This window comes from Cavia porcellus, unplaced genomic scaffold (assembly GCF_034190915.1).
Source record: "Cavia porcellus strain 051 isolate PalLab524CR breed Dunkin Hartley unplaced genomic scaffold, mCavPor4.1 scaffold_21, whole genome shotgun sequence".
Lineage (NCBI taxonomy): Eukaryota > Metazoa > Chordata > Mammalia > Rodentia > Caviidae > Cavia > Cavia porcellus.
The window spans coordinates 26,930,773-26,951,956 of record NW_026947504.1 but is presented as its reverse complement, the minus strand read 5'-3'; the positions used below and the strand labels follow the sequence as shown (position 1 = coordinate 26,951,956).

At 35.0% G+C, this 21,184-nt stretch overlaps 1 protein-coding gene across 2 annotated transcripts in view; it reads left to right on the top strand.

Moving 5' to 3' along the window:
• Positions 1–19,727, top strand: part of Srfbp1 (serum response factor binding protein 1) — a 38,764-nt gene extending 19,037 nt beyond the window's left edge. For both annotated transcript variants that reach the window (XM_003477379.5, XM_013141229.3), the window contains 5 exons: positions 8,196–8,267; positions 14,810–14,891; positions 15,712–16,426; positions 17,577–17,614; positions 18,232–19,727. In XM_003477379.5, coding sequence (XP_003477427.1) covers positions 8,196–8,267; positions 14,810–14,891; positions 15,712–16,426; positions 17,577–17,614; positions 18,232–18,416 — 1,092 coding nt within the window. In that variant the 3' untranslated portion in view covers positions 18,417–19,727. The remainder of the gene's footprint in view (positions 1–8,195; positions 8,268–14,809; positions 14,892–15,711; positions 16,427–17,576; positions 17,615–18,231) is intronic.
• The last annotated feature ends 1,457 nt before the right edge of the window (positions 19,728–21,184 follow it).

The window sequence follows — 21,184 nt, the reverse complement described above, 5'->3', positions numbered from 1 at the left end:
CTGGATGAGCATAAAAAGTGGCTGGGGAAGGGTTAACTTAGATAACATGAATGAAAAACTTAGTTATTAAAAATTGTCTTTGCTGTAATTCCTGAATAGAGGCTGTATTTATTGTCAGGTCTGTTTTATGGTATCTGAATATTGAGATACTCAGTGTAACAACTTATAATGTCTTAAAGAATAAGGTTGCTGATGTAATAACTGAGTCAAAGCCTATAGAACAGGTTTAAGAAGAAAGAGAGCATTGGGAAATAACTGTATTAGCAGATGTTGGGATTAGAATGGTCTTGTAACCAAACTCATTTTGTACCAGCATGCTTACTAATGAACATGTCTGACCCTCAGATGGGTCCTTGTGTGACCATCAGACTGTGGTCAGCCTGGCTGGGACTCACGGCTGTCATCAGTCCCTCTGCTGCCTCCATTCAACCAGGGTTGTCCCTTTAAGCTGCTCACACAACCTTTTGGAGGATCTGTTTTGAACCCCGTTAGTCCTTTTCTGGTACAGGAAATGAAATGTAGGATGTAGTTTTCCACCTTCATTTTAGTAGCATTTGAAAACCAGGGCTTGAAGCAGGTTAGTAGATTTTGATTGAAGGGCAAGGAAGAAAAAAGGATAGGTATCCAGTTAACTAAAAGCATTCTAAAGACAAAAAAAGTAAAAAGGAAAGTCGTCAAAGTTGATGTGGTAGGAGAATAGAAAATTGTATTAATTATAAGGCCCCTAAAAGAAAAGTATTACAACGTAAGAGCAAAAACGAATATTAGAGCAAAAGGTATATTAGGCCAAACAGTCAAACATTTTTTAATGTCAGTTGGAAGATCTTTCATTTCTGTCTATATTCAGGACAGTGACATAATGGGCATTGGAGTTACTGGTCCAGCAGGTAGGAAAACCAGATTATTACAATGCAGACAATCCATAAGGAAGTCCTAAACTAGGAGTAGGACAGTACCAATCTAATAGAAGGACCTACAGAATCGTAATAAAGGGGCTCACAAGGGCCAGATGACTCAGCTGTGTAACCTGAGCAGCAGAGGGTAGAGATGCCATTGACTGCATTCAGAAATGAGAGGATAGGAGGAAGATAGTGGTACTTTATTTGGAAAATCCCTTTCCAATATAATGGTACAGTATAGCTTTACTATTTAAGAAAGACCAGAACTATTTTATTTTATTTTTATTTAGTTATTTTTGTCTTTTTGAAACAGGGTTTCATTATATAGTTCAGAGTGGCCTTGAACTTACTTTGTAGCCCAAGCTGGCCTCAAACTCACAGCAGTGCTCCTGCCTCAGCCTCCCGAGTACTGGGATTACAGGCATGTGCTCCATACCTGGCCAGAACAATATTTAGAAAATGAAATTTTTTGTTGTCACTGAAGGATGATAAATAACTAATGAGAATTTGTATTTGTAGAAAAGCATCAAGATTAGGATATCAGAGTACTCATAAGTTATTTCAGATTCTTTGTTTCATAGAAATGCATTGTTTGGCTTATTTCAGTATATATCCAAAATCTAGCATTTATACTTGTCCTGGCATTTTTTTATTTCTTTTCTCAGTCTAAACATGACATTCTGTCTGTTGCATAAAAAGTTTCTTGCACTCTGTTAAAAGCCCAACCACAGTAAAATCTTCTTGGAATTAAAAATGTCACGATGGTTAACTGCCTCAAAGTTAATTTTTGTGTTGTCCCAATCTTCTCCATCCTCATGGTGTCATACAAAACAGTTTGATTGCAAACATACTTTTCCTCCTGAAGCACAAGCAACACTACACTGGTTTAATTGTTACAAGTGAGTATCTTAGGTTGTTCAAACAAAAGTCTCTGGAGATAAGACAATCCTATACCCAAATAACTAAAATTACATAGTTTTAATTAATTTTATTATTTTGTGTATTAGCAAAGCAGTAGCTTCTAGCACAGTGTAGAATAAGGGAGCTGAAGTTATTCAGATGGCTTTAGTTTTTTAGTGAGTGATAGTCTTTAGGGTAGAAAGCTTAAATATTACTAATTTAATTAGGAAAGGTTTTAAATGTCAACACTGACAACAGGATATGGCAGAAAGCAGTGTATGAGTATTCTTGTCCTAGCCCTGCTGTGATACTTTGAAATGAGTCTCTTAAACTTTCTGTGATCATGATTTTATTTTCTAAAATTGTCTGGGTGTGGAGGCCCCAAGACTAATTTGAGGCCCAGTAATTCCCTAGTGGCATCCATAGGACTCAACAAGGGCTGTTAAACTCACACTTACAGTTGTTTACATACAGGAATACAGATTAAAATCAGCAAGAGGAGGAAGTAGATAAAAAGCCAGACATATGTTCCCAGGGTCCTCTCCTAGTGGGATCATATGGACATACTCCCAGTAGTGATGAGACAAGAGGTATAAAGATGTTTCTATCCAAATTTTAACTGGGGACAAGTCACCTAAGTGTGAATTGCCCACACAACTAACTTAGTTGCTCTGACTCCAACTTGTCAAAGCAAAGACACATTCACACTAAATCACACTGCTAAACACTAGCTCTAATGTAGGTACGTTGTGGCCTAGTACATTCTCAGAGATTATTTCCCAGGAACTGGCCAAGGGTCACTCCTGGAAAGAGGCTTTGCCCAGGTAGGTATGTGCTGAATTTGAGCAACTCATGCCTGCTGAGTAAAGCCTGTCCCACACAATAATTGTGGAACTGTATCAGTTGAAGCTTCTTGTATTCTGTTGTTTTTGTGAGTAGAATAATTACTAACTCCCACTAAAGAGTATAATTGTTTATTTTAGTTTTCAGATACATTATTTGAAAGCTCAAATGATAGAAACAAATTGGACTAAGTACCATTTGTCTTTCAGAGTTCTCTATTCTTTAACAAAATTAGGGCTTTTTCAGTTTTGTCCACAAAGAGATCTTACCTGCTTTCCAATACTCATGTAGGAAAACCATTCATTTATGATGGAGTTGATGGATTGTAAGGTAAGGTAATAGCCTCAACTCATGAGGCTCACATCTCAGGCTGCCTTTTAAGATTGAAAAGTTCAGGTCCTGAAAACTCAGTTCCCATTATATCCCGTACATTTTGAATGACTAATCCAATTGACCCTCCTGAACTTTGCTGTAGACTGGCTTTCATAATTAATTTCAATAGTAATTTATATATTCTTATTAAATGAACTGAATTTTCTGGTCAAATTATAATCTATCATTACAAATTAAATTTAACCCTAGAATAATAGTTACATTTACTTCTTCCTAAAAAATGTGAGTCTAGATTTCAGTTAAAAAAGCAATTTGTGAACCCTGGCAATCTAGTATGAACTTCGGAGTCATACGCCAGGCAGATGTGGCTGTGGGTCAATTTTCCCATCTTTTTTCCTCTTCTTTTTATGGTGCTGGTTATTGAACTGAGGGCCTTTACATTGGACTACGTTCCCAGTGCTTTTTATTTTTCTTTTGAGACATGGTCTCACTAAGTTGCCTACCTTGGTCTCAAATTTGTGATCATCCTGCTTCAGCTTCCCACCATGCTGGGGTCACAGGTGTACATAGCCACACCTAGCTATCATTTTTGTTTCAAAGGGAATACTGTAACTGCTGATCAAAAAATACGATATGTATTTAAATTAAAAAGAATTGTTTCAGCAAAAAGACACATTGCCATTAACCCTCCTCAAAATACTGCTGCTGTACAGTAGCAAGAATGATGGGGTAATGTGTTTGAAGCGAGGAAGAGGATTATTAGTAATGTGTCTTTGACTCTAATAATTATTTTTTAATGTAAATATTTACTACAGTTTTTGATTATATCTCATATTACCATTTAGGGTCCACACCATAAGTGCTATGATAAGGACAGTTTAACCCATCCAAAAGCATGTTCTGAATTTGAAGATATTTAATTCTTACTGAGAGATATCTTTAATATCATTTATAGTGCATGATGCTTGTCCAAAAAAAATGGTGTAATTAAAATATGAAGATTGGTAGAACATATTCATTTATTTCATAGTGCTGCTAGACAAATTACCGTGAAATTAATGGCTTAATTCAACATAGCCTTATTATCTTACAGAGTTCAATAGATCAAAAGTTTTAAAATCAAGGTGTCCCACAAGACCACACTCCTCTGTAGGCTGCAGGGAGGATTTGTGTGCTGCCTGCCGCCTCCGGGGACAACTGTGTGTCTGAACTCAGACTCCTTCATCAGTCTTCCAGGCTAACTGCACACCATCTCCAGCAGCGTAACATCCTTCTCTCTTCTCTCCTTCCCGCGCCTCTGTGACTTTTATTTCACATCTTCGCTAACTCTGACCCTTTCTCTTCCCTCTTATAAGGAGCCCTGCAGCTATGTCAGGTTTACCTGGGTAATGCAGATAATAATCTCATCTCAACATCCTTCATTGTATCATAAAGTATTTTTTGTCATGTGAGATAACTCTCAAAACCTCTGCCATTGAGAATATACGTATCTTTGAAGAAGAATTCAGGCAGCACATGATTGCTTGTGTTCTAAAATTATTTGTTGTAACTCTAGTTGATGTTTGCTTGCCATACTACAAAAGCTGCTATCAACAGACAGGTGATTTTCCCTTCCTTAATTCAGAAAAATACGCTCCACTTAAAATTGCATTTGAAAAACACACCTCTAAAATGCTTCTTTAGTTTTGATTGTATGGGTTTAACTTGTTAAATGTAATTTTTTCTATGTACCTTGATTTATTGCTAAAAAGGAGAGAAATATGTAAGAATTCAAAACTGTTGGTACTTTGGCACCAAATGTTAAGTCCTTTGTGACGCAGGAGTCTGTCTTTTACCGACACCCATAAAGCTGTACCAGTTTAACACGTTAGCTTGCTGGTAATAGTCTCTTCAAAGAACTTGATATTGGGTATTACAAATAATCATTCCAAAATCCACCACCTTTTTGTTTTAATTGACACATAATATTTTTATACATTTATGGAGCTGAGTATGAGAATTTGAAATGTGTACAGTGTGTAATGATCAAATCAGGATAATTAGCATTTCCTCAAATGTATGTATCATTTCTGTGTTTCAGAAGGCTTCAACTGTTCTAGTTATTTTGAAATATATGATAAATCTTAGTGCTGTAGAACACTACAACTAATTTCGCCTAAGTGTATTTTAATACCTATTATCCTATATTATTCTGTCTCTCTCCCTTATCCTTTTTAACCTTCTAGTAGCTACTATTCAGCTTTCTACTCTATGAGATCAACTATGGCTTTTACATATGCTTGGCATATTTCACTTAACATAATATCTTCTGGTCCAGTTCATGTTGCCACACGTGAGAAGATTTCATCCTTTTATGACTACATAATAGTCCATTGTGTTTATGTGCCGTATTTCCTTTATCTGTGCATCTATGGGTGAGCACTTTGGTTAGTTCAGTGTCTCAGCAGTTGTGAATAGTGCTATGGTAAACATGTGCAGCTGTCTCTTCAACATAATGATGAAATTTTCTTTGGCTGTATCCAGGAGTGGGATTACTGGGTCTTTTGGTACTCTGTTTCTCTTTGCAGTTATTTGAGAAGCCTCCATTCTTTGTTCCCTACTACCTACAGTAATTTACATTCCAAGCAAACATTGTATAAGGGTTCTCTTTCTCTACATGTTTACCAGTATTTGTTACTTTGTTGTGGTTTTGATTTGCATTTTATCTGTTCAGATCATTGGCCTATTTTTGAATCAAATTATTTGAGTTTTTGCTAATAAGTTTTATGAATGTCCTGTGTATACTTAAGAAGATAGAATTTATATTATTAGGATATATTCTAATAAATTCATAAGACAAATCTACCCTATAAACAGATTACTCATGTATCCCTTAACTGTGAGGATGTGTTTCAAGAAATGTGTTGTTAGGAAATGTCACCATCACAGGATCGTCTTAGAGAATACTCATGCAAACTAGGTGTGCTGTCACTGGACAATATAATCTTTGGGAATTGTTCCATTTTTGAAGGAAATACTCTTATATGGCATATAACTATCTTAGTCACTTTCTTGCTTGCCCTTTGCTGGAACGAAATGCCCAACATCTGCAATTTAGTGGAGGGGAGGTTTGTTTGGGCTTACAGAGGTTTCTGTCTATGTTGAGCAGGCTTAAACACAAAGGGCCTGTCTGAAGGGCCCATATGGCCTAACATCCATGTTACTACGGCAGCTGGAAGCAGAGGAAAAGCAGCCAGGGAGAATTTGCTCCCTCCAGGTCTCTGCCTCTCTGACTACACCCCACTTCCTCACTGCAAAGCAGTGAAAAGGGCCTGTGGTCTAGTCCTCCAATCTGTGAGCACATGAGGCCTTTGATGGACATCTTGATCTAAATCATCACAGTAAAAACTGTGTTAGCAACTTCTTGGTAAATGATTTTTCAGTTGAACTTTCACAAACTAGGGCTAGTGTGTCAAAGTCTCTTGTTAATGGTGTTTATCATAGTGTTTATATCTCTCCATTTTCTGTAGTTTCTTCCTTGTATAATTTGCTACTGTGTTTTATTTGATGTGTAGATAGCATAGAGTCAGAAAACTTTGTTTTTCTTCTTTGCCTGACACAACTATCGCATCTGCTTTCTAGTGAATCCTATTTGATTGGTAAATCTTTGCCCACCGCTTTGTTTTTAGTCTTTTTAAATAACCATGTTCTTACATGTCTCATATAATTTGCAGCATAGTTAGATTTTACTCTTTCTTTTTTCTTGCTTTTTTTTGGGGGGTGGTGGTCCTTGAGAAAGGGTCTCACTGCATAGTTCCAACTGGGCTTGAACTCACTTTGTAGCCCAAGCTGACCTCCAATTCAGAGTGATTGCCCCCTCCTCAGCCTCCCAAGAGCAGGGATTACAGTTGTGTGCTACCATGCCTGGCTGGGGTTTTACTCTTGATCCAAATTAAGGATCTTTTGTCCTAAGAAATAGGTTAAACTAATTCACATTCAGTTGTACTTCTGATGTTTGCACTCAACTCTGGTGTATTTTCTAATTACTGAATATTAGGTTATATTTACTGCTTATTTCTTTACTAGGTGTGTCATCAATGTATTGGTATTCAGCAAGATCTTTATTTTGTACCATGATTACCATTGTACTTGTAGCTCGTTTAATGACCGTACTGTCCTATTTCTTATGTAATCTTGCATTTTCTAATCTAGTTTATATTATTTAATTGTGGTGTTACATTTTAATTTTGATTGAAGTATAAGTGGAAAGGGAAGCAGTGTATTAGAAGGAGCCTCCAAGAAGAGTACATAAGATTATAGTGCCACAATTCAGGCCCTGCCCCGGGTCCCTCACTGGTTTGCGTGCCACAGTGCTTTGGGTTTTGTTTCTCTGATAACTGTCTTCCTAGGCTGCCTCTTGCTTCTTTCCCATGTGCTTTCCCAGAGAAACCACCACACCGAACTCAGGTGGTGAGCAGCTGCATGTTACTATTTTCCGCATCAGTTCTGCAAGGAAATTCCATGGTGCTTGAATAGCCTGCCTGCTTATTCAGTGACATCTGACATAAGATTTATTTCTTAAGAGTGCATCAAAGAGAAATACAATCAACCCATCGATTGTAAAAATGTTTGCACACTCTGGAGATGGGGCAGGAGAACTGTTGCTCGTGGGTCACCTGGGAGTCCGGCTCTGTTCATTTGATCAACCTTCCTCTAGCTCTTCTTCTTTCAACTAGTTTTTTCTTCTTCAGTGCAAGCGTGTAGTTTACCTACTGTGCTTTCTTCTGTATCGTACACTTACTTTAGCTCTAGCTCTATGAATACAAACCATCAGTCCTTTTATCAAAGTTACTTGCTGTTGACTGAAGTTCCTTCTCTAGAACATTCCTCTGGTGAGGAACGTGTGAATAATATTCCCTGAATTCTTGGAAGTTCAAAACCGTTGTCCTGTAGACTTAATATTTAAAGAGCTACTTAAGTATGAGGTCCTTGGGTTACAGTTGATTATACTGAGTTCCTTGAAAATACTACGTTGTAACTTGATTTGTATATTGTTCTTACAAATATTAGTACTTGTTTTATTACAGCTTTCTCAGTTGCTTGGTAGCTTGTGTGTATTCCTTTTAAAACTTAAAATTTTAATTAGTATCACATTTTTAAAGCAAGACCTGGAAAGGAATTTAACTTACAATGATAGCTAAAATTAGACTGATAACTAAAATTTTTGTTGTTCCTTCATAGGAATTGAAACCTGATACAGTAACTAAATCTGCTCTTGGTGAAGATATCAGCTTTGAAAAGATCTGCAAAAAGGTATATGTGCAATAGATTGTATTTGTTTATGAAAAGCTTTTTAATTCTGTCCCTTACTGTTTTTCATCACCTTTTTCATTTGAAGAGAAAACTTACCAGGACCCAGTTATTGTAAGTGTACATCTTCTCTGAGCTTCAGTATTGCACTGAAAAATATTTTTATGATGATTTATAACTTTTACTTCGCTGTGATATTGAACTTATTATGGCATTTCATATTTTACATACATCTTAAAAATTAACTTTATTATTTTTCACTAAGAATCTATTCTTCTCCTTTCCAGGTTTTCATAAGTTGCTCATTAATTTCTGGTTTTACTTGTAAAGGATTTGTTTTTATCCCCTTTTTATCCTGGAGGGAAATAGAGATCAAAACAGAATGCAGTTAGCTGGTGATTGCTGTGACACTGTTGGGTGGGCACCCAGGGCTTTGCCCAGGACTTCTGCTCTGGTCTGGGCACTGCTCTCTGTTCGCTGCTGTTTTCCCTTCTGTTTCTTCACTCGTGTTGCTGATGCCTGTACAAGACAATCTGTTGAGAACACTGATTTTTGTTTTCCTATGCTTCTATGGTTTTGCTTTCACTGATTTTTGCATTTCTTTCTCCTCCAATCTTTATATGAAAATACTTGGTATATATCGTGCATCGTTGCCAAGAATTAAAACTAAGTAAAATCTAGATACCTTTGGATGGCTTAAATTTTCCTTGTCACACTCATACTTAAGTGTTTTAGGGCATTGTATTTCTTTCCCCAGTTTTACATGCTACCATCCATATGTGTGCAGTTAAGAGAGAATGTTATGCCCTATGCTATGTGTAATTACTCTTTTCCATTATGGATAGTACATTTTTTTTCTGTGTTCATTTCCTTCTGTCTATTGTACTATGATATTTTCTTGGTGTATTATATATTTATGTTCTCTAGCAGCTGCTTGCCTAGAATTCGTAAGTTTATGTTGAGTATCTATTTTTTCCCTTGTTCTGTTTTTTTTTATTGACTTTTCCCTTAGTTGACTGTATTCTGGGGCCAATAAATTTAGAGATTGATCAAGTCTTTTAACTAAGATCCAAGAACAGTGTACTTGAGATTTATCTAAAGTTAAATAACAATATCCTTTAAAAGTAAACCTGAGAACTTTGATGAAATTGAATTAGGGCTCTCTTTTCAAGAAGAGTAACAATACTAGCTAAAATACTCATGCCTTAAGGAGTTACTTTCTTCAGTTCACTGAGAAAGTTAGTATTGTTAAAAATCTCTATTGCCTTCAATGACTGGCTTTATTATTTATGGTTAATTACCATAAATTAAGAATGTAAGAAAGTATAGTGCTTTTACCCTTCTGTGGAAAATATTTCATTTTTCAGCAAGTAATTCAAAAACCTTAGTGGAGTTTATGTATAATAATAATTAAGTGTTGAGGCAAGGGATTTAACTCAGTGGCACAGGTGCCTGCCTGGCAAGTGTGAGGTGGTGAGTTCGATCCCCAGTGCCAACAGTAGTAGTAGTAATAAAGTCTGGAAAATGTTTTATTAGCTCCAAAATACCCATTCAAGAGTTCACCACAGTACTTCTGGTCCAACCAAATGGATTGCTTCCATTTATTTTTCTAAATATTTTGGAAAATGAAAGTGTTAATTGTTGAAGTACAGCTTTAGGTAAAACCTAGAAGTGAATCAAAACACAGTGTTAAAAGCACTGGTACTAAATTCTACTTCTGCCAGTTGACTTAGAGTCATTTTATTTTTATCAATATTTGAAAGAACTAATACTGCATGTAATAGTTTTGTTCAGCTTTTATTGTTTTCTTTGGTGTATGTGTGTGTGTGTGTGTGTTTAGACTGTTACTTAAATTAAGGGGTACATTTTGAAAATTCCTTGCAAAATAAACACTAAATGCTTTTATAATAACAATAAACACCTATTTTCCATTAAAAGCGTGTTTTCCACATTTTCATTGGAAGCTGGAGGCATGTGAAAACCACAGTTTACGGAAAATTTTCCATGGCAAACATTGGGTCAATGTTAAATAGGCAAAGCAGTGGTTTCTTTCATACCTCCCAGTATTGTGAAGGCCTCTTCATGCAGGTGCAAAAGTTTCCGGTTCATAGACACTACTTAGTAGCCTTTTAAGGTTCAGAATAACTTACTTAGTAGCCTTTTAAGGTTCAGAATAACTTACTTAAATTTAAGACGTATTACTTTATTGTATTCCTTACATAGCTGCATAACAGTTTCCGTCTCCTAAATGAAATCTATCAAATTTTGCCTTGGGCAAGTCATAATCACATCCTCTCACCCACGATTTCCAAGCCCTCTTTCCCATCTCCACAAAGTCTGCCTTTCTGTTTCTTGTTATCTCTTTTATTTTGCTCTTTAAAATATTTATATTTTGGGTTTCTGTGTGTGTTTAATCTTCTCTGTCTGATTTCTGTCTTTTCCCATAGGGTGTTGAGACATGCCCCTTTTCAAACTACAGTGGCCGAGTAGTATGCTGTATGTGCTCCTCGTTTCCTTTATCCGTTGGTTTGTTGCTAGGCATATAGGTAACTAAAATTTAGCTAGTGTGAATTGCAGTACTGTAAACATGGGTATGCGTTCATCATTTTAAGATGGTTTTTTACCCTTTCTAGAAGATATAAGAGGTATAGCTGGCTCAAATAGAATTTCAGTGTTTAGTGTTGTTTTGATTGACATTTCTTTAATAGCCAAAAATGCTAAACATTTTTTTGTGTACTTACTGGCCATTTGTATTTCTTCTTTTGAAATTTATCTATTCCTTTAAGTTAACTCAAGTTTGAGTGGATCTTTCATTTCAGGGGTCCAATTTTTAAGTTAGTGACATTGTGTAAATGATAGTTGCGTCCACGTGTGTAAGATGACACCTTTACATTAGTGGGCTTAGTAAATTTAAAGAGTACTGATATGAGGGAAGAAAAGGGACTGAGAGAGATAGGAAAAAAGAAAATGAAGACTGTTCATGGTACCGATTGCCTTCATTCTCGTGAGTTCTACACTTACTAGTGCTGCTGTGCATGATGGTGCATACCTATAATCCCAGCACTCAGGAGGCTGAGGCAGCAGGATTGCCAGGAGTTTAAAGCCTTCCTGGTGAGTCCAAGACCAGCCTGAAATGCACAGTGAGACCCTGTCTGAAAACAAACAAAATAAAAGAAAAACAAAACAAAGGAGATAAGAGGGCCGGGGTTTAGCTCAGTGGCACAAGTGCCTGGCATGTGCAAGGTTGTGAGTTCAGTGCCTGGTACCAAAACAAACAAAAAACACAGTGCTGTTAAGAGAGATGTAGGCACTATACAAACGTGATGACAACCCAAACATTGTCAAAAGAAGGAATCTGAGCACATTTGCTTTACAAACCTATTTTAATGTTTGTGTTTTTATTTCCTTCCAAAACATTTGAAGAAGGCGCTACACAGTTGTTATGTAAAAAATGTTGGGAATGCAGCGATAAGTGAAAGTTAAGTTCAGAAAACAGTTTAGTAATATCTGACTAAATTCAGAGCCCCGATCTTGTTCATAACTGGCTTCGTATTCTAAAAATCAAGTCTGGATTGTCAGACTTTTGGATAGATAAAACCTTTGGCCTGTGTCACCTTTTAGCCCCTGTTAAAATTTAAATTTAAAAAAGTTAACTGAAGAATTTTCTACAAATAAAATTCTTTTTTTTTTGGTCTTTTTCATTTTTATCGGTACCAGGGATTGAATTCACCACTGCCTGCTGGCAAGGCAGGTGCTTACGCAGCTGAGCTAAACCCCAGCCCCTACAAATAAAATTCTTAATAAAATAAAAATTATTTTCTTAATGAGCCAGATGTGGTGGCACTTACCTGTAATCCCAGCACTTGGGAGGCTGAGGCAGGAGGATTGTTGTGAGTTCAGAGCCAGCCTGGGTTACATAAGCGAGTTTGAGGCAAGTCTGCACTACATAGTGAGACTCTACCTCTAAATAAATAAGTAAAATTAATGAAAAATTTAGAATGTTAAATTAGCTTCTTAAAATTAAATGTTTAAATATTAAATTTTACATTTTTACTCAAGAAAAAGTCTAAAAGTTTATTTAAATAATTACTATAGTTTAAAAAATTGATATTCCAGCACATTAAATGTGTCACATTTTGTATTGGTCTCTTAAGAATGTAAAATTTACTTCTCAGTGTCTACAAAGCATTTATATACATTTGTCAGTAAGTTCTCCCATTTGTACTGTATTTCCCCACTAGGATATTAGGTGAGGGGTTAACCAGAAATCAAACACTCTTGCCAGGCAGGTGCTGTACCACTGAGCCATAGCCCTGCCTCCGCAGTAGGATACTTTTCTACTTTCAGGTAATGAGCAACTCAGAATTGAAAATCAGTAATAGGAATGAATATGAATTAAATAAAAATAGTAGCTAAATACAGAAACTTCAAAGGGCACGTATGTATGAAAGATATATATGTATTTTGCAATGACTTCTGATGTTTGTGAATACCTGAATTAAATAATTTTCATTTCAATAAAAGGTTCAATTCTGTATTATAACATTACATAAGTTGTATAATTTATAATAAATTTATTGTTATAATAACAACATTGTAGTTAAGCATAATTTTTTCCAAGTTAACAGTTTTGATACACTTCTATTAAGTGGTAGGTAATATTTTTATTATGAGTTGTGTTCTCACTGTCTGCCAAAATTCCTGTTTAGTTAAGTACCTTGTTTCCTAAGAGCTTACATTTCAGCTAGTGTTCCCTTGGCACTAGCTGATTTACTTTGAGACAGATTACTTACCATCTCTAGGTGTCGTTTTTCCCATTTCTGTAACAGGACCCTTTCCAAATCAAACATTTTGGTAATATGTTTTAATCTCCCCTCAGTCATTGTACCAGATAAAAATGATAGAATTCATTCTCTGAGGTTAATACTAATTTTGCCCCAAAATTAGATATATTCATGCACCTTATCCTACTAAACAAGATTTTTATTTGTTATCTATGTTTTTTCATATTTTAATGTGACAAGAATAGTTCATTCTGTAAGGCCATGGTATGTGGTAGCCAAAAAATTTCCAGTTTAACAATTCCAAAGTATAAAACATGTGAAGAACAAATAAGGGTAGGAAGGGAGATAGGCTTTCTGGACATGAGAGGAGATCTAAGAGGGAAGACAGAAGGAAAGAGAAAAAAGGGGAAGTCAAAAGGATCAATGTTTTATTTATTTATTTATATACTTATTTATTTATTTATATATATATATGATGAGTATATGTATTATGTATTCCAAACATACTAATTTTTTTTTTAAATTAGAAGCACTAAGTACTGTTTGAAGTGTTTATACGGAGATACCATTATGATACAAAGTAGATGTAGTATATACCAACAAGACAACATTTTTGTTAAATAGATTCCCAGTTAAATGAATAAAAACATCAACTGTTGCTCTTAAACAGAATTATGTTGTTTGATCGATTTTTCATGCCTGTAGCATGCAGTAGGAGCAACTGCTTTGCAAATAGCAACACACAATGTACTAACCATTGTTACTCACCTACCGTCTTACTTTGAAATTTCATACCATTTTTTTAAATTGGGGTCTTCTTTAAAATAAAAAGAAATAAATATAATTACATTTCTACATGTGTAACACTGTTATGTGAGCCATTGTTGAGGACATGGGTACTAATCCATGGTGTAAACCAAATTTTGGATTTATAGTTACTCAAAACTTGCCCAGAGATACAGAATGTGTTACAGGAAGTTATATGCCCAAATATCACCCTTTTCCTGAATAAGCCATTTTCTAAGAAGCATAGAACATCAAAATATGTTTTATATCTCCCTTAAAGGCTACTACCCCATCAACAAAATGCTTATTAATAGTCCTCTTGAAAGACTGCAACATGAAACCACAGTTGCAGAGTAAAAACAAATTAGAAGATGTTCACTCATTAAATTTATAAATAATTTTAGAATTATAGTATCTTACTGTGGTCTTTTTAGTAGAGTTTATTGAAGTGAGATTACTAAATCCTAGACAATCTGAAGCATCTTGTAAGGCTGGGAAATCACTTTGATGAATAAATGTGATGATAAAATGATTAATAAAATAGTGTTCACTCAGAGTCAGCACTGAACATTCAAGTATTTTCATTGCTCTTCTAAAACTTTCTATAACTAAGAAGGATTTGGAGGTGATGGTAGATGTGTTTTTTTGAACAGTTATATAAGAACACATTTTAATTTGGAATTCTTGAAATTTCTTATCTAAAACATGAGATTAATTTATATGAGAATAATTAACCTCATTTATCTGTTTTACAAATACAGATGTTCCTATATTGCAGATTGCCTTTGAAGTGAATTTGTAATAACTCTAAGGAAGAAAGAGACATTAAGGATGCAGTTAAGGGTAAACAGCTTATGTAAAGTAGCATCTTCTTGTCCTTTGTCACCTGAAAAGCAGTTTCCTGAGGAATGCATAACATTTGTCAGCACTGATTGTTTTCATGTCATTGTGTTTTGTTTTGTTTTTGTTTTGTAGCCCGATTCTACTGCATCTGAAAGAGCAATTGCCCGACTAGCTGAACACCCTTTTCTGAAGAAAAAAATAGATACACTGAAAGGTACGCATAAAATGACTTTTAAGTTATATACATATGTTTAAGTTATACACTTGTGTGTGTGGTTTTGGATAAATGACTTCATTAATTTTAAATATTTTGTTCTTTTAGCTCTTGAGGATATTTTGTATTGTAAACGTAAGGTTCTTTTCAACTATCTATAGATAAAAGAAAGTGCTTGGAAATGTTAGGTGTCTGATAGCTGAAGAAAAACTAAATCCATATTTTTTCTTAAATTTTAGTATTTTAACATGTATAATATATAAAATATATTTGGTATGTGATATATACATGATCAAGTCAAATTAGAACTCATTACTTTTTTTAGTTCATTTCTTTTGATTTTGCCAGTGTCATACATTTATTTAAATATATAAATACTTGAGTGCTATTATCATAGATTATTTTTATATCCAAAAGCATATTTTATAAAATCCAATACATTATTACCACAGAAATTAAAGTTACTGTTTTACTGTATTTATAGTCAGTGATATTTTCACTGTTCCTCCTAATTTTAATACATGAACAAAGAATGAATTCTTTTCACTTGGCAGCTTAAAAATGGGTATATTTGAATATGTGTTAATATAAATTCCAACTATTTTCTTAAAAGTTTCCAAGTAATTGGGGTTGGGAATTTAGCTCAGCAGCATAAGCGCCTGCCTTGCAAGCAGGCGGTCGTGAGTTCAATCCCCGGTACCTATAAAAAAAAATTTTTTTTTAAAGTTTCCAAATAATGAAGAAATAGTATATTTAAACTGATACTTGTATATTTCAATGCAGACACATGTCACCAAGTCATGTACTGTTTTTCTTGCAGCTGCTGTCCAGGCATTTAAAGATGCAAGACAAAATGGTACTGAAGTTAAGAATACCACAGAAGAAAATCATTCTAAGAACACTTTATATTCAGTTGACGAAGAAAGTAAGTCACAACGTGAAACAACTAAGATCACTGATCAGAAAGGAAAAGAAGCTAAAATACAGGCAAAGGAACTAATAAATAATTCAAAAGAAAAAAAGCCCAAGATGGAACATGGACCCAAAGCAGTGAACATTTCCAGTTCTCTGTCGAAGCTTTTAGAAAAGGAGTCTGTAGCTCCCTCGGAGTCCCAGAAGACACCTGCTGACCCACACATGAAAGCGTTAAGTCACGTAGAGAAAAAGAAAGGGTCAGATAGCTTGCGTGATGATAACAGCGATAGCCAAGAAGACTTATGTGAAGAAGAAGAAAAGGAGTATTTTGATGATAGCACAGAGGAGAGGTTCTACAAACAGTCTTCCATGTCTGAAGACAGTGATAGTGGTGACGACTTCTTCATTGGGAAGGTCAGGCGAACCCGAAAGAAGGAAAGTGGTTGCTATACTTCGGCTGCGGAGCACAAACCTCTCCAACAAGTGTTACCCAAAGAAGACATGCGTGCAACCCACTGGGATGGGGATGTAAGAAATGACAAAAATAAGCCAAGTACGGAGGCCAGGAAGTTTGAATCAGTGTTTTTTCACTCTTTATCTGGATCTAAAAGTTCTAGAAGGTAATTTTTCATTCTGAAATAATTGTTCTTATTTTTTAAACATAAGAAATGGGCACACATTTTCAACAGGGAGGAAAGACGCTATTAATGGTTTGAACATCTTAGTTTTATAGACTCTGGCTTTTCCAACTTTATGGGGAGATAACATATATAAATATACATATGGCAATGCCACATTTCTCCCACATTCATCATAAAATGAGATAGTGTAGCTTAATGCCTGGCAAAGTTTTGAAACTTTGAATTAATTTTAGGTGAAGAGCTTTACAAAAAATGTTTTTTATATCTGTTTAAACAAACTTTCTGAAAAGAGTGTTTTTCCTTGATGACACAGGACCATTACTGCAGACATCAGTGATGTTACTGTGTATCATGTGACTAGATAATCCTCCTCCAGTCCATAGGCTGCTTGTCTGAACACTGAGTTCCTCCAGACTACTTTACATGTGGTGATACTGCTGTCCTCATCCTTGCTGCTATGGCCCCTTGTCATAACGATTCACCTGGAGACTTAATTCCATTCAATATTCTGCTCTGAGTGAGATAACATCGTATTTTATAGTAAACATCATGGTTGGGTCATTTCTTCAGTAACAGCTGTTTTCTACAGTAAACTGTTTTATTGTGTATTTATGAGTCACAGATATTCTCTTATGAATAAGAAATGTGGTAGAAAAACTTTCTAAAGAAAGATTATAGGAAAAGCCACCAATATCTTTGCAGCCTTAAAAGTAATTACAATATTTAAACCTTCTAATTCTGCCATTGTAGGCTATACTTTTTATTTATTTGAAATTAGCATACCACTGTCCCTTCTAACAAACTATAAATCTTAATTTTTGTTTTTATGTGTCTCATTGTCCCTAAGAGAAGACTTGAAATTTTTCTTCTAGATGTCCCTTAGAGCGAGAACAACATAACCAAAAGAGAACAGTTTTCAATTGAACAGAACTACCGATAAGGGTGGAGAAAGAAATAGTCCCTGTGTATCTGTGGTAATATTAAAATCTAACAAATCTTTGATGTAAACTCCTTTATTAATTGTTAGTGGGTGAAGGAGTATAATAGTCCTATAGATGAGCTTTGTTGTTTTCCAAAATTCAGAGGATTGATTTATCTTTTAAAAATCATAATGGTGTTTTTCTTTCAGAGAGTATAGAGAACAAGCTCCAAAAAGCAAAGTCTCAGGTATGTATGAATGTCCATCCTGCACAAATGGGCAGCACTTTGCCAAACTGGAAGGATGAAGCATTAAAATGGCTTAATAATTTGAATTTTTTTTTTTTTCCTCTTTTTGAGACAGAATCTCACTGTGCAGTTCAGGCTGGCCTTGAGCTCAGTTTGTACTCAGGCTGGCCTCGAACTCATAATGATCCTCCTACCTCAGCCTCCCAAGTGCTGGGATTACAGGTGTTCACCACCATGCCCAGCTTAATTTGGATGAATTTATACCCATAGAAACCGAAATAGCATCATGTAATTATCAGTATAATTTAAATTTTTTATTGGTTCTTTTGTTTGGTGGGACACTTTCTTAATGTCATGTAATTAAGACCACACAGCATATCTCCGGAAGCATTCAATAAACATGTTTTACAAGGGATAGAAAACCTGTGTTCCAAAATTGACTGATCATGTGTAAAAGTTGAACTTCAGGCTGTTTCCTGTTAAATTTCAGTTTTTAATTGTGAGATATTACCTTTAAAACAAAATTTCTTCCTTTAATAATCCCTATAAAGGAGTTGAAATCTGTTTCTTTTGTGTACTATTTAAGTATAGTTATTATTTTTGGTTTCTCTTCATAGATTTTCCAGAAAATGAACCTCCAGTTAAGAACCAGTTTAAGAAGAACACACAAAGAAGACTTGAAAATACAAAACATCCATTAAACGTGCCTCTGCATCCTTCATGGGAAGCAAGCAGAAAGCGAAAAGAACAGCAATCTAAAATTGCTGTGTTTCAGGGGAAAAAGATTATATTTGATGACTGATTAGTCCCTTTTTTTTAATGAACTTTCTACCTAAAATATTGCTTCCCTTTTTTTCCCTAACCTGTTATTTCAAAATTTTTTTTATTCTCTTTGGATGACTTATAGATGTTTGCTCTTTATTTTTTAAGTGAGTTTGTGTTTACATAAATCTTTTATAAATTGAGTACATAAATAAATTCATTTTTAACAGTATCCCCCAGGTTATTTTTTCTGTAAGAAAATCTGGCAGTTGTAGCAATTAAGCTTTTCTCATTTGGGCTTATGAAGTATATTTTCATACTTCAGCTTTGACATATCAAGTTGTAGTTAAAATAATGATGGATACACATAGAAAATCATAATTATTTAAAATAGATCACCTTTCATATAAGTTATTCTTGTTAGCAACCCAAAATAATAACTCTTATTCTGGATATACAGATAATATTATGTAAATAACTTTTAATTATACTTTTAATTATTTGTGTTCCTATTTTCACTACCCTAAAATATTTTTTTTCAGCACAGTATTTGTTAATTATATCTCTGTCATTTAGGCGAACTGTTTAAAAACACAGCAAAAAATCAGTTTTACATTTTACTGTATAAAAATCAAGAATGTATACCAGGCTATTTGACCATTTAGTCTCATAGAAGCATTCTTTGAAGAATCATAGATTATAATTTGTAGAACAAATTCTAGAAGGAGGGAAATTGAAAGCCTTTCCACTGATGGCTGAGTGGGAAAGTTATAAGTTTACTCCCAGAGGAGGGGCATATATATATATATATATATATATATATATCTCGAGAGAGAGAGACAATAGGATACTGTTATTTAAAGGGAAAACAAGAGTTTACACTTACCTTCAAATGTCATGCTTTGTAATACTCTGTCATTGATTAAACAGTGATAACTAAATCCTGTGTTTATTTTTTTATGTTAGTGTTAATAATGGAAGGGAAGGTCTTCTGGTTAGCCTGAATATAACAGTTTTCAAGAGTTGTCTCTATCTCTTTAAATGTTTAAAAGTTTAGATTACTAGAAAAATGGAGTTGAAGAGATTATGCAGAAAGAAAATTGTTGTGTTTACTTTTTGTTTTCAGATAATTTCTCAGTGATTAAAAAATGAAAGAATGTCTCTGTACCAACCCAAAATTTGTCAAACTATAGGTTTGAGAGCTCTGTTTCCAGACTGCCAGGTCTGCCCAAGACTTCTTGCCGCAACCAAAAGAAATTAAGGAATGTTGCTTTTTTTGGCTGCCAAATTTGACTACATAGAAAGTACTGTTGGACTTTTTTCAAGATTGCAGTAAAGTTACTTAAACTCAGATCTGGCCTTTTGAAGTGTGTGCTTTTTTAGAATAGAATTAGAACAGCCATTAGTCTAGCCATGATTCTCACTTGGCAGTTTTGCCCCACAGAGCACATGTGGCACATCTGGAGATACAGGAGTGGGGGATGAAAGAGGAGGTGCTGCATCCAGTGGGTAGAGATCAGGGATGCAGTTGAATTTCTGCAGTACCAAAGCAATAGAACTTTCAATCCCAAAATATGTAACAATGCTGGGGTTGAGAAATCCTGGTCTGGGGCTCATTTGGTCCCATAACAGTACTGAGTGATACTTCCTCTATTAGGAAATTCTGTCATGGCAAGTAAGATCATTGCCTATACCTGGGCCTCTGTAAGTAAATTGGGTTCGTTAACAATATTGGACTCCAAAGCAGCCAAATTGATAAATTTGGAATTTAATTAGCTGAGCTCAGTGACCACTCTGGTGGACCCATGTCAGAGTCTTACTGAGTGGCCCTGAACTGGAAAGTTGCAGAATTTTTAAAATAGAGAACTACAAAAAGATATCTTACATAAATTTTTGGTTGACACCTATATCTTGCTTCTTTTGTTGAGCAGGTTAATTTTCCTCTTGTGGGTACAGCTCATTCTGCTTTTCTCATGAGACCTATACCTTGAGTAATTTTCCATTCTTCTGGGTCAAATACAGGGCACTAGTTATATGCAGGGTTCAAGATGGTGGCAGTTATGCCAATCTATAAGAGTAAGCTCCTGGGATTGTTCAGTTTCAGCCCTACCTTTCCTCCACAGCCTTGGAGATTTCTCATTTACACAGCACAGGAATTTGCTAAAGACTTCAGGGTACTCTTGTAGGGCTCTTTTTTTTTTCTCTTTCACATATTCTTCCTCCCCAGTATTCTCCTTCACAGGTTGTAATTATATGGTCCTGCATGAATCCTGAATCCTAAAAGTAAGAATTCAGTAAGTAAGGCCACTAGAGCTTCTTTGGTGTTTCTTCCCTTTTCATTGTAGCTTGGATACTCTTCTTAGGGGAAATGAGATACTTGTAGCAATCAATGTTTTCCTTCTTTTGAGTACTCCTATCCTGTGCTACCTGTTGTCCATTGTCTGAATTCTGTTGTTTCATATATTTTGTGCAGTCTTTTAGGTATTCAGTATACAAGGGCAAATCCAGTCCCTAATGATCAGAAATAAAAGTTGTTTGTTGTTTAAATTTTGACACTACAATTGCACATAATTTATCTAATGGGAGACTTTTTAAGCTCTCTTCTGTCCTGTTGACACATAAATCTTCTCTCTTACAGTACTGAATCTGGTTCCCGTTACTCAGTATATTTAAGTATTTGCTTAGTTCTAGAATATACAGAAGTTAATCTCAGAACTGGTATCTGATCTCTCTTCAAGAAAAGAGATATCAGCTACCCAACTTTAATATTCATTTAGTTAGTTTTTTTTTTAAATGGGAGATATTGTA